The 13,542-nt window shown below is 40.1% G+C and overlaps 1 protein-coding gene across 1 annotated transcript in view; it reads left to right on the top strand.

The window, feature by feature from the left end:
* Positions 1 to 13,542, top strand: part of ptpa (protein phosphatase 2 phosphatase activator) — a 39,186-nt gene that overhangs the window by 5,548 nt on the left and 20,096 nt on the right. Inside the window, exons 5-8 of the mRNA XM_084745376.1 lie at positions 214 to 331; positions 2,225 to 2,324; positions 3,680 to 3,804; positions 7,827 to 7,927. Coding sequence (XP_084601502.1) covers positions 214 to 331; positions 2,225 to 2,324; positions 3,680 to 3,804; positions 7,827 to 7,927 — 444 coding nt within the window. The remainder of the gene's footprint in view (positions 1 to 213; positions 332 to 2,224; positions 2,325 to 3,679; positions 3,805 to 7,826; positions 7,928 to 13,542) is intronic.

Here is a 13,542-nt window from a genome sequence, read left to right as displayed (position 1 = left end):
TTGTCACATTGGTGTAAACTGGAAGGCTTTCAGAACGGCGAGTTTCTGCTCATCTCAGTGCAAATCTTTGGTCTGAACAGAGCTTACATGAGCCTGTAACTGTCACACTGTCTCAAGCATCCATGCATACAACCACATGATCTGTGTGTAGATGTCTGACAGGTGATGTTGCTGTGCATGTGCATGTGTGTGTGTGTGTGTGTGTGTGTGTAGGAAGCAGAGGCCTTGGTGTCAGCAGTGCTCCCTGCTGACAAAATTGCTGCAGCTCCAGAGATAGCTGTCTATCTGAAGGAGTCGGTGGGGAACGCCACCAGGATAGACTATGGAACAGGTAACACACCTGTGTTGTTAGATTTCACAAATGTCTGCAAATTGACACCAAGCACATCAGTCCATAGATACACAACACAGGCAAGATATTTGGCCACCAGGGGGTGCTATGACACTCTGTAACTCAATGATTGTGTAAGATTCAGAGCTCGACAAAGGCAGCAGGCATGAAGTTCTACAACAGTGAAGCTATAAGAAATCATACTAGAAGAGGAAAGCAGTCCAGCTTTAAAAGACGACACATGAATTATAAATGTTTGAAAATCTTTTTCTGTAGTATGTATAATGTATGCTGAATGTCCTCTAAATTCATTGAAAACTATGTTAAAATAATATATGGAGATGACAGACAAAAGACCAAATATCCTTTTCACTTTACATTTAAAGAATGGGTAACTAGTGAACTCTGTAGAGTGCAGATCTCCACCAGGCAACAGATGGTGAAGCACCAACTGCAGTGTCACCACAAATACCTGATGCAGCCAGCAGAGATTTGCAAAGTTTTAGATCCATTGTTTTTGTGTAGTATAGTCTCTGTCTCTTCTGTAAGTTTTAGAGAAAAGGCCCTGCAGGTGGGCCTTCGAGGACACGGAAAATGAATAAATAAAACCAGTGTTTCTCCTATCCTGGTCCTCAGAGCTCACTGCCCTGCATGTTTTAGATGTTTCCCTGCTCAAACACACCTGATTCAGATGATCAGTTCATTGTCAGGTGTCAGGCTTCAGACAGAGGCTTCATGATGAGCTGATCATTTGAATCAGGTGTGTTTGAGCAGGGAAACATCTAAAACATTGCAGGGCAATGAGCTCAGAGGACCAGGATAGGAGAAACACTGAAAACATTTTTAAGTAAGCAGAATTAAAAAAAACAAAGCCATGTAATTTAAATTATGTTATTCTTTATTATCTGACCTAGTGTAAAAGATGTTACATCATATTTGGTGACCTGTTACAACATCTTATATGTTGTCATTGGTACAGTTAGTCATATATGTTGATCAGAGCGGTGATTAAATGTTTAGGTGGGCCGCAGAAGATTTTCAGATTTCAAATTGGGCCTTGGCATCCTTAAGTTTGGGAATGGCTGATATAGACAATAGTGTAATGGTATTGTAACTGAGTGTCCTGGGTCCACCCAGCTGTATAATCTTAATAAGGAAACGATAAACAATATATTTAGAACATTTTCTTGTTTATTGAGAACATTTTTTTCTTTATTTAGAACATTGCAACCAATCAGGCGGATCTCCAACGTTGCAATAGATACAGAGATCTACATTTTTGGAGAAACTCATAAAAACTGAAAATCTCAGCTTTCCTGTCCCAGTGGAAATTGTGGCTGTTCAAAATGTTCATGTTTGGGCACAGAGCTGATGAGATTGTCTCTAGTGACTGAATTCCAACAAGTAACCACTATACTGCTTAATTTCTCAGGTTTATAACAAGCCAGATTTCATGAAAATCAATTCAGATTTAAGCAGATTACACTCAGTATTGTAGTGAAGTCGATAAAAGAGCTTTGTCAAGGTTTTTCACCACAACCATGAGAGATCCTTGAGCATACAGTCATAAATGTACACAAAAATCTAGGCTGATGGTGAGATAAGCTGCAGATATGGACGGTTCATCCAGCTCTGTTGTCCACTCAGAGACAGCCTGTTGTATGAGCTCCCCCAGCCTTACACGTGGCAATAAAAATAATAATGATAAGGAATTGAGCAGACACAAGTTAAAGCAGTGGTAGTATCAGTAATAGTACTGTGTAAAAGTAACATAATTGATAGTAGCAGTAGTCAGTTATAAAGTAATAGACTATAGTTTTGTTTTGTCACTTGGTAAAGTAAAGTGAGTCCTGTTCTTGGTTGAAGATTTGATGTGTGTTTTTCTTTTCTCAGGTCATGAAGCTGCTTTCGCTGCCTTCCTCTGCTGTCTCTGTAAGGTCGGAGCTCTCAGGGTAGATGATCAACTGGCTATCGTTTTTAAAGTTTTTAACAGGTGAGCTCCTACCGCTGTGCTCTGCTTCATGGTTAAAGTGATAGTTCACCCAAAAATGAAATTTCACTCAATATCTCCTCACCCCTGTGCTGATGTGAGGATGGGTGAAGATCTCAGTTCACAAAACACTCCTGGAGCTTCAGTGGAAAACAGCATTGCAGCCAAGTCCAGTACAATTGAAGTGAATGGTGACCAGTTTTAAAATGTAAAAAAAGAACAAAAAAAAACAACAAAATGTCTCCATACTGCTCGTGTGGTGTAATCCAAGTGTCTGTAAGCTGCAACATTAAAATTTGACCCAAAGAGATGCAATTTACACCATGTTTTTAGACTAAATGTCAACCTTCTCTCCAATATAAGGGAACTAAATGGCACTCACTAATTTGTGTTGTGTTTCAAGCCTTGACCACTAGATAGCAGTGTTGTTACCAGTCTTCACTGTTCTGATTGCATAAGCAAGAAAACTTTTTTTTTAAACTCAGATGTTATACATATTGTGGTTTGTTCTTGACAATCTTACTAAAATTGGATTTTAGCAATAGCAATGTATCATCTTGCTTATATTGTAACATCATCACTATATATTGAATCGTAACCCCTGTATCATGATATGTACTGTGTCGGCTGATGCTTACCAATACACAGCCCTGTGCTCAAAGTGCCAAATAACTCATTTGGTTTCAAAAGTAGTGTCTCTTTACGGAGACCATGTCCCGGTTACTCAAAATAATCCCCAGACCTTGAGCAGTTTCATGTAGGAACTACTTTCTTTCTAGTAGGAAAAAAAGTAGTTCTGGTAGATTTTACTAAAGAAAGGAAGTAGTTCCAACATGAAACTGCTCACAACAAGGTCTGCTGATTATCCTGAGTAACTGGGTCATGATTTCTGAGAAGAGATATTGGTTTTGAGTTCAAATGTATTTTTTGGCACTTTGAACACTACAAGCTGAGTGTCATCTAATCCCATTATATGGACAAATAGCGCTACAGGCCACAGGAAAAGAGTCTATTTTTGATTTGGGGATGAACTGTCCCTTTAAGCACTACTATAAAGATAACGTAGGCAATGGTGATCCTCTGGTTTTCGTGTAATGCCATCAAGTCAAAAACTTACTTACGATTGTGACCCTGATTTTTAGACATTGCCAGTGAAAGCCCCCAGATCAGAGGCAACTTGGCGTTCGCTCTGTGCTCGAAAATTGCTTGATTTCTTTGTGTGAATTGCTGAGCAAACTCATTTGGACATTGCACTTGGCCGTAGTACGATTTTGATAAAATTTAGTTTAATTGGACAGCCCTACTCTCTATGCTGATCCTCCTACAACATTTAAGTATGCACGTGTGTGTTGTTGCAGGTATCTCTCAGTGATGCGGAAGCTGCAGAGGACCTACAGAATGGAGCCGGCTGGAAGCCAGGGTGTGTGGGGACTGGACGACTTCCAGTTTCTGCCCTTCATCTGGGGAAGCTCCCAGTTTGTAGGTAAGAGCCCGGCTACAGTGGCTCAGTAACAACTACAGAACACAAGCATGACAGACAGGACTGAGTGTGTGTGAGCATGAGGGTGAGGTGAAGCTGGGGTCACTGATGTTGGGTCATGCAGATTGATATAAAGTCTGCACTTTGTTACCATCAATTTTAAATCTTGATTTGAAATCTGCAAGAGCAGTGATTTGCATTATATTACCCTTATTCCAAAAAAGTTGGGACGTTGTGTAAAATGGAAATAGAGAATCCAGAGAAACCTTTGCATGTAAGGGGCAACTGGTCATTCAATAGGTCAAGTTTTTTGATACAGACTTATTTTGTTTAAAGGTCCAGTGTGTCTCATAAAATGTCAAGAAATGAAACATCCTTACACCCATTTTATACTCTACTTTCATCCAACCGTACACCCTCCAAGTTTCTCTCTTTAACTGAACTAAGACAAGCTTTATTGCCTTGTTAACTCATTGTAAAATGCACTTCATTCAAACAGTACAGAAAAACTGTGTAAAACTCACCCAAACTCTCTTTATTAGTCTTTCCACTGTTACAACAGTCACCAACTCTGGTTTGGTCAAAATAAATCCTTAACTCACCGTGTTAAATGTTGAAAATAGTCCGACTCTGCAGGCTGTTTTCCTCCCACTCCTCCTCCAGCTCAGCGCACTTGTCATCCTGCTCAGTGGGCGTGTTCTGTGCTGCTGAATGAGAGTGCGTCATGGAGCAGCAGTTGTCCCTCTGCACAACATTAAATTAGCTAAATAAAATGACAAAAACGCCCAAAATAACAAGTCCATCGCCGGTTGTGGTTTTGGGACATGAATGAAATACTGGGCAAGCCAAGTTCTGTCTTAAGTTAATGCAAATAAAATGCCATAAAGCAGTGCTGCTCACTGATTTGCAACACTGTGTACAATGTACACTGATCAGGCATAACATTATGACCACCTGCCTAATACTGTGTTGGTCCCCCTTTTGCTGCCAAAACAGCCCTGACCCATCGAGGCATGGACTCCACTAGACCCCTGAAGGTGTGCTGTGGTATCTGGCACCAAGATGTTAGCAGCAGATCCTTGAAGTCCTGTTAGCTGTGAGGTGGCGCCTCCATGGATCGGACTGGTTTGTCCAGCACATCCCATTGATGCTCGACTGGATTGAGATCTGGGGAATTTGGAGGTCAAGTCAACACCTCAAACTCGTTGTTGTGCTTCTCAAACCATTCCTGAACCATGTTTGCTTTGTGGCGTGGCTCACATGTCCATTGTTGGCTCTTTCAGTGGTCCACAGGGGTCAGCATGGACACCCTGACTGGTCTGCAGCTATGCAGCCACATACACAACAAACTGAGATGCACTGTGTATTCTGACAGCTTTCTATCAGAAGCAGCATTAACTTCGTCAGCAATTTGAGCAACAGTAGCTCATCTGTTGGATCAGACCACACGGACCAGCCTTCACTCCCCACATGCATCAGTGAGTCTTGGCTGCCCATGACCCTGTCGCCGGTTCACCACTGTTCCTTCCTTGGACCACTTTTGATAGATACTGACCACTGCAGACCGGGAACAGGACAAAATGTTCACTTTCTGCCTAATATATCCCACCCACTAACAGGTGCAATGATGAAGAGATAATCAGTGTTATTCACTTCACCTGTCAGATGTTATAATGTTATGCCTGATTGGTGTAGGTTCCAACATTAACACCTGCCTAATGTTAAATTCAGGTAAATAATTTGGAATTAGAGCATAGTGCCAGTTTTACATTGTTGTGTTTTTATGTGTACAGCTCTGCAGGCCATTAAATTAGCAAAGTAAAATGACAAAAACACCAAAAAAAACAACTGGTGATGGACGCAGCCAATCAGTGCGCCCGATCAGCCAGTCCTATTTCATGTCAGCCAGAGGCATGGAAATCTGGACAAATATCACAATATTTTTGACTGAATATCTCAATATTGTGACAGTATTGTAGGGATGGCTACTGATGCTTTCACAAAATATTAACATGGTGAGATTATTGATCAATAATCACCAGTATTGTGGATATAATGACTAAGTGGGTAAAGAGAAATAATTGAACAGATAGAACAGTCTGATAAGTTGAGAAAAGTATATCACTTTGCTGTAATGCAGCCTTTGAAACCAGAAAAAAGACACTTATGTCTCAAGCTGCTACAATTAATCACTTATTAATCAAGTATTAAATTAATTGCCAACTATTTTGATAATCAATTAATTGATTTTAGTAATCTTTTAGAAATAAAGTCAAATTTCTCTGATCCCAGCTTCTTAAATGTGAATATTTTCAGGTTTCTTCCTTTATGAGACTAAACTATGAATATTTTTTGACTGTGGACAAAACCACGATTTTATGACATTTTGTAGATCACAGCTGTTAATTGACCATGAAAATAATTGTTAGTTGCGGCCCTACTTAGGTCATATCACAACAAAAGGATATCCAAAATCTAAGACCATATCTAGTATCATGATGTTGATATGTTGTCCAGCCCTGGACCACTGTAGTTCTTACATGCTTGGAAGTTGAGGATGAGGCCAGCTCATTGCTATAGTCCTCTAAATCCTACACACTAGTCCTTTAAATCCACAAATACAGACCTGCAGCTACATTTCTAGGAAATAATCACAATCACAATATTGTTCTGGAAATCGCAATTTGCCTCAAAGGGTTCAGGCTACTCTGGGCCTGGTGTGTGAAGCTCGATCACTCCTGATTTTTAACCAGCTGAGGACGCTGTCATACCTGTAGTTGACTTCATTTGGTCCAGAGCAAAGAAAAAAGATGGTTTTCAGTCCTGGTCCATTTCGCTGTCAATCTCATTTTTCACAAACAAGCCAAGAGGAGTAAACATGAAGTCATACGGACTGACCGTTAACTCATTGATTGGATAGTTGTAATGATGTCATCTTGCATCATCAGCGCTACATGGACCCACAAGGGAGAATCAGGTCATGCAGCACATTACCGAGCCTGATGTGTTTACTTATCTCCTCTGGTGTCACAGAGACATAATTCACACTGATGATTGTGAGCATTAGTGATGCAAACTGCAACTGGAACTCATGCATCATTATCATATAGAAATAGTAACCAATGGACAGAAACGGGACAAGAAAGAATATTCCAGAGAGAGACGCTCGCTACGTTTAACTCACTTTTTATTGGGAAAGTTCTAAAATAGACGGACTCGAGCTCCGTGCACCTACTGGTTTAACTCACTTCATGATCAGAGAAAATCACTGCGCTCATGTGGTGACTTACATATGTGTTACCATGGTTACCAAATAATCTTGCATAAATATAGGCTATACATTACTTACAGCTTACTTACAGCGGGAGATGGATTTAAACACCTCTTCCACTCCTCCCCTCCCTACCATACACCCATTTGTGTCATTTTTAGTGGGGTACAGGAAATCTTTAGGAGGAGATGACAGGTCAACAAAATAATCCACATAGTGGTAGACATCATCTGAAGGCTGGAACCTGAAGGTTAATTTGAGATCAGAACTGTGTGTTATAAGTCTGTGTTTTCATTAGGTGCCTATTCAAATGTTAAAACTATAGAGTGTATTAAGGACTTACAACATTATGATGGACATTCCTATGATGCTCTCATTAGTTGTTGCATCGGCTTTTGGGTTGATACCATTTATTACACAGATTTGGTCCAAAATGTAACAATCTTTGACCATTCAAAGATTAATAAAAATGCCAAACATCCCTCCGAAATCCACATTAAACCTTGAAGAACATCATAGAAAATTAATGCTGTAATTTAGTATCAGAAACTTCTGACATTTTGGAGATTTCTGTAAGAAATGCATTTTTCTGTGGTTGGATGGTGAGCACATCTGTTCTGGAAATTGCACAGAAACCCCCTATTGTCAGTGTAAGGGGGCGCATCCATCCTCTGAGGTTGATCTCAGTTAATGGGAAGGTGAATGATGACACCTGGTGGCGCACATGTGTACTTACAGCTGCTCCTCCCTTCAGATCACCCAACACTGGAGCCTCGGCACTTCCTCGACGAGAGGGTGGTGAACGAGCATCACCAGGACTACATGTTCCTGGACTGCATCAAGTTCATAAACGAGGTGGGAGAATGAGAAACACAAAGTCCACTCTTTCACAATCATCACATTCTTTTTAATCTGCTATTTCTTTGTTCTACCTTTACACACTGCATATTCACCTCACAAAATCATAGTTATTGTGGTATACTAACTGAAGGTACAGGGGGTGGTCAAAATAACAGGAACACTTTGCAGTTTAATGATAATTCAATATAAAAGTAATGTGATGTGTAATGGATTTTAAATATTGTCAAATAGGGCTGCAAGTAATGATTCTTTTCATAGTCGATTAAACAGTCGATTATTTTCTTTCTTTAGTCGTTTGCCTTTAAAATGTAAGAAAATTGTGAAAAATGTTGATCAGTGTTTCCCAGAGCCTAAGATCATGTCCACAAATTTGTCCACAAGCCAAAGGCATTCAGTTTACTGTGATGGTAAAAACCTGTTCATTCAGTAAATTCAGGAGGTGAGCTGACCTCACTTTTTGGACACATAATGTTGCTGAACCTCGACCTGAGCAACTGAAGCAACCCCAGATCATAACACTGCCCCCACAGACTTGTACAGTAGGCACTAGGCATGATGGGAGCATCACTTCATCTGCCTTTCTTCTTACCCTGATGCCCCCATCACTCTGGAACAGGGTAAATCTGGACTCATCAGACCACATGACCTTTTTCCATCACTCCACAGTCCAATCTTTATGTTTCCTAACAAACTGAAGCCTTTTTTTCTGATCAGCCTCACTAATAAGTGGTTTTCTTAAAGCTCCACAGCTGTTTAGTCCCAATCGCTTGAGTTCTCTTCACATTGTGTGTGTGGAAATGCTCTTACTTTCACTATTAAACAGAACTGTGAGTTCTACTGTTAATTTTTTCCTTTGATTTCACCAAAGATTTAAGTGATCTCCAATCATCCATCTCCATCAATCTCCTTAGCTGTTTTCTTTGCTTGATGCAGGTCAATAATTTGACTCTTCTGAAACAGAGTAACATCTTTTCCTCGACCACAGGATATGTCTTCTGACATGTTTAAGAAATGAGAAGCTCTTCACTGCATCAGTTAGAGTTCAATAAGTTGTTACCAGCTGAAACATATTAATCACTGCATCAGTATTAAATTGAGGTTGAACCCCCCCCCCCCCCCCCCAGTCTGATGACTTTACTTTGCTGTCCAACTGGAAATTGTTATATAAGTGTTATATAAGCCAAACACCACTCTCTCTAAGAAACCAGACTCCTCTGGCAAAAGTGTCATTTTACCTCTCAGGACACAGGACTTGCTGATCTACTGCTGCCTTGTTCTGTTAGTTAGATTTGTTTTATTGACTGTCTTTGGTGTTTAATGGGGTAGTAGCCGTGCTCATACTCCAGTACTCCTGCTGCTTGTCCAAACTGGACGTGCCGACTAGGGCTGTGGCAGTATGGATTTTTTGTTTTTATTGTGGCAAAAATACAAGGTGTTCTCACACTGTGACTGCCCAAACAATGGCATTTTATTGGACTTTATTGAAGGAAACTGTCATAAGAGTAGCATAACTCCTTTTAAAAAAATAGAGCATTGCATAATGTGTGTGTGGCATGCAGGTAAGGTAGAGCAAGCAGTGACGGTGCTGGTGGCAGAGCAGAGGAAAAGGTTAGCAGTAGGCTGCCAAGCTGGCAGTAAATGACAGAGTACAGGTTAGCATGTCAGTTAATGAACGCTGCTCTCATCTGCTATGTCCCTGCTGCTGAGAAAGTGAAGGGGGTTAGCCAAGAAGTAAGCTGAGCAGGAATGGCTAACAATATCAGTACCTCTGGGCCAACAACTTCAGGTTTGCTCATGTCTAGAAGGGAACCTTTGATTTGCAAAACTCTCAAGATTTGTATGCATGATTACTTCATAGTGCACCTTGTCCAAACTGTTTCATTATGTGACAATACTGTGGTTAAAATCTATGTAGGTGTAGAAACAGAAAACACTTGGCTTGGGTCAGGGGAAGAAAATTTTCTCACAAGATCTTTAGCAGGACTGAACTTCCCTTCTAGATGCTCGAATTTCTTTCAGGAGCTTTATAATCCAGCCTTGGACTACAGTATCTTTTTTGGATCTTTTTTGTGGTAGAGTAAGTCTATAATGATAAATCCAACACCAAATGTTTTCTGTAGTTATTTTTCATGGTGTAAAGAGTTGTTGTTGTTGTTGTTGTCGTTGTTAGCCGTCCACTGGCATTTCCATGATGTCTTGGATTGTTGACTTCAGGGTTTTCCCTGGATTTTTATGAGGCAAAAGGCTGGAGATCATGCGTAGCGTGCATAGCGTGCATGCTGTGTGTGGCATGTGCAGTGTGCACAGTTTGGGCGTGCACCTTTAGGGTGTCCTGTACTTCAGTGAAGAAAATCACAATTTCACTTTTTGCTTAGCAACTTGAGGGCAGACAAAGACAGTGGAGAGAAAAAAGTCAAAAGATCAGTATTGATATTGAAATAAAATTATGAATTTACCATAAATATATTAATATAAAAAAAGAGGAAGCACTAAAAGGCACCAATAAAAAGTCATGTGTTGTCTTTTAAAAAATAAATAAATTACACTAGCAAAAATAGGTGTGCTACATGAGAACAATTTAGAATCATTTTTTAATGATAACTTCATAAATCAGTACGAAGGTTTTAAAACATCAGTTTTGTGTCATTCAAGTGGTCATTTAGCCCTCGTTTTGTCTGATCAGGAGGTTTACTTCCTGTGAGATCGATGTCACACATTTTAGTAGCTGAAGTAGGATACCAGAACAGCAGTTTGAACAGCGTTTGTCTAGTTAATCAGGTAAAATATATCAATGCATAGGTGTTTTTTTTAAATGATCTATAAATTATCAGCACTTACACAGTAAGCTACTGAGGTTTGGTATCCAGTCCTATTTACGTCTGTAACGTAACCTAGCTTTCATCACAAACACACATTTGTTTGCCTCACAATTACCTTGATTAGGGCTGGGTAACAATACTGATTTGACTTGATATTGATTCAGTCAGGGATACTTCAGTTACAATACCTACTACTTGGATATGAAAGAGATTCTCAGAGAACTAATGCTGTAAATTGTACAAGGAACCCTTTAACTTGGTGCATTATTAAAAATATTAATGTTTGCCTTAAGAATTGACCCTTAAGTGTTAACAGTGGGCTAACAGTGTTTAGCCTACAATTGTTTTCACACACACACACACACACACACACACACACCCCAATGGAAGCCTCCACCCTAAGTGAACAGCTTTTATTAACTTTTATTTTATGTTTTGAATTCTTAATTTTTAGACGTTTTTATTCAAAGACTTTAATTTTGAAAGTATGTTTCCTTCCTTCCTGTTGCTCCGCTGTCTGTAATGTTTCTGGCTTTGTCGCAGACTTGCGGTCATAGACGACAGTGTTTCCTCTAGGATTTCTTTCAGCAGCGGGGGCAGGCGTTCCGTTTCTCTTCTTAGAGAAATATTTCAATAAACTCATCTGAAAAATGCAGTCAGTTGTTACATAATGGTAGATATTAACGTTAGCCTAATACTATCAATTAGTTTACTCACGTTAGCAACACTGAGTTGGCACCGGGCCAAATTAACTTAAACTACCGATAAGTTACATAACGTTAGCTGGTCATCAACATATTGTGAACGTCTGTAAATCTATGTCGAGTTATCTCAAGCTAATAACTTACGTCTACCTCTTCTCCGGCCGGTAATTCGCTGCTTTATTGTTTATTTGTAATTCGGGAATTCGCTCCTCTGACTCTGCTCTGTCGCCTAGGTGCTTGACGTGCTTGACGACCGCGACCCCCAAACAACGCTAGCATCATGCAAATGAGCACGCGCAAGTATATTGCCATACTGAGCAAGATAGTTATCTGCAGTTTACCTTAGTGCTCGCAAGTACCCGACAGGAGTCTGTTTTGAAGGTGGAGAGATGCGGCGGTGGTGTATTTGCGTCAACAATAAAAAAAAACAAAAAAAAAACGAAATTTGAAGGAGTGGTGGCTAAGATTTAGGAGTGGCGGCCTAAATGAATGTAGAGGAAACACTGGACGATGTTCTGTCAGACTCATGGTCCTCAATAACTGAATTCTCTCTCTGGTGTTCATGATGTTGCTCTGTCTTGTTGATGTTAGGTGTTAACTGGATGGCTGTAATATCTGTAAAGACCCGTTTTAGTAATTAGCCTGTGGAAATTAGCTTCACCAATTGATAAGCTAAGTGACTAGCCCAGCTAGTTTGCCTTTTATTACTGTGAACAGTTAACATGGTGACTGCAACAGTTGTTTAGGATTCACACAGTCACACAGAGAGTATGGTGATCTCATTTCACAGTCATAAAATGCTTTAGTTAATGTTGCTGTCAGTAACAACTCACAGATCTGCAGTAAAGAGCTGAAATACAACTGATGAATGTGTTCTCTGAATGGAGCCATGTAGTGGTTAAACCCCTCCCACCACCTTGCAGCGCGTCAGCGAGATCTCACACCACGAGATCTCTCATGAAAGGCTGGTCATGCAAGACTAAAACCACAGGCTATACCACACATCCACAGGAGAAAATACACATATTAGAAGATTGATTTAGGGGTTAGAGTCGATTAATTGATTTTTATTTTTAACCCAGTCTTAATCTTGATCTTGCAGAAGTTTTGAATGCATCATCCCCTCGTTGCCACCACACTTGAGTGCCGCGCCCTTGCGTGATGTGCACGTCTGTGGTATAGGCGCACCAAAGCAGCGGCTGTCAAAAAGCTTAATAGCTTTGGCGTTACAAAAAACCCCTTTTGGCCTATGTTTTTGTCTGAATTTTCAACAAAGGCGGTGGCCAAAAATAGAAGCGTTTGAGCTTGATAGGCAGGAAAAATCGTAGAGTTGTCAGCCAATCAGAGGCTGTGTTCCTGACTTGTCATGTGTAACAAGGCTAACCCCAAATGCATTGTGCAATCAAATAACATGAGATTGACCCCACAAAATTAAATTTGTGGTGATGACAGTAATGAGCTCAACCCTGTGGCAGGCGTCACATGACCACGATATTGTGGTAATGAGGTAATCATCACAGCTCTGCTGCCGGCTGCCATCCACTGTAGGTTATACACTGACTCTAGATAAGTGCCTCACTTAAAAAAAAACAAACTGTCCCTTTAAATTCGCAAGCTAATTCTGTAAATTAGCTGTAAACTCTGGGTTTGTTTAATGGGCAGCTGTGACCTCAACTCCCAGATTTTCTCCGAGCTTCCCTGCTGTTTTAACATAAGTTTTTTATTTTCGTTTGTGGAGCCAAAGCGTGATTGTGAACAATCTGTCAGTTCTACAATACAACATGGGGAGGTATCCAAATATGTAATACTGCCCCCTAATGGACCCTACTCTGTCCATGTGGTTGACATTTTTTCAATTTCTTTATTTAAATTTCAATATTTTTTCTCTCTGTCTGCTCTAACTGTTGAATTTTCAGATTCAGATTGCCCATGGAGTGTTTTAAATAATTACATATTCATTTATAGTCACTATGTACATACAGTACTGTGTGTACTTGTATAGACATTGTACTGGTTTTGTCCTGATTTAGCTGTTGGAATTAAACTGGTGGAGCACAGCTGAATGTGGTTTTGTCCAGGAAAAGGA

The sequence above is a fragment of the Lutjanus erythropterus genome, chromosome 20, assembly GCF_056507025.1.
Source record: "Lutjanus erythropterus isolate fLutEry1 chromosome 20, fLutEry1.hap2, whole genome shotgun sequence".
NCBI classification, from domain to species: domain Eukaryota; kingdom Metazoa; phylum Chordata; class Actinopteri; order Lutjaniformes; family Lutjanidae; genus Lutjanus; species Lutjanus erythropterus.
The sequence above is the reverse complement of the archived record's forward strand: the minus strand, read 5'-3'. Positions and strand labels throughout refer to the sequence as shown.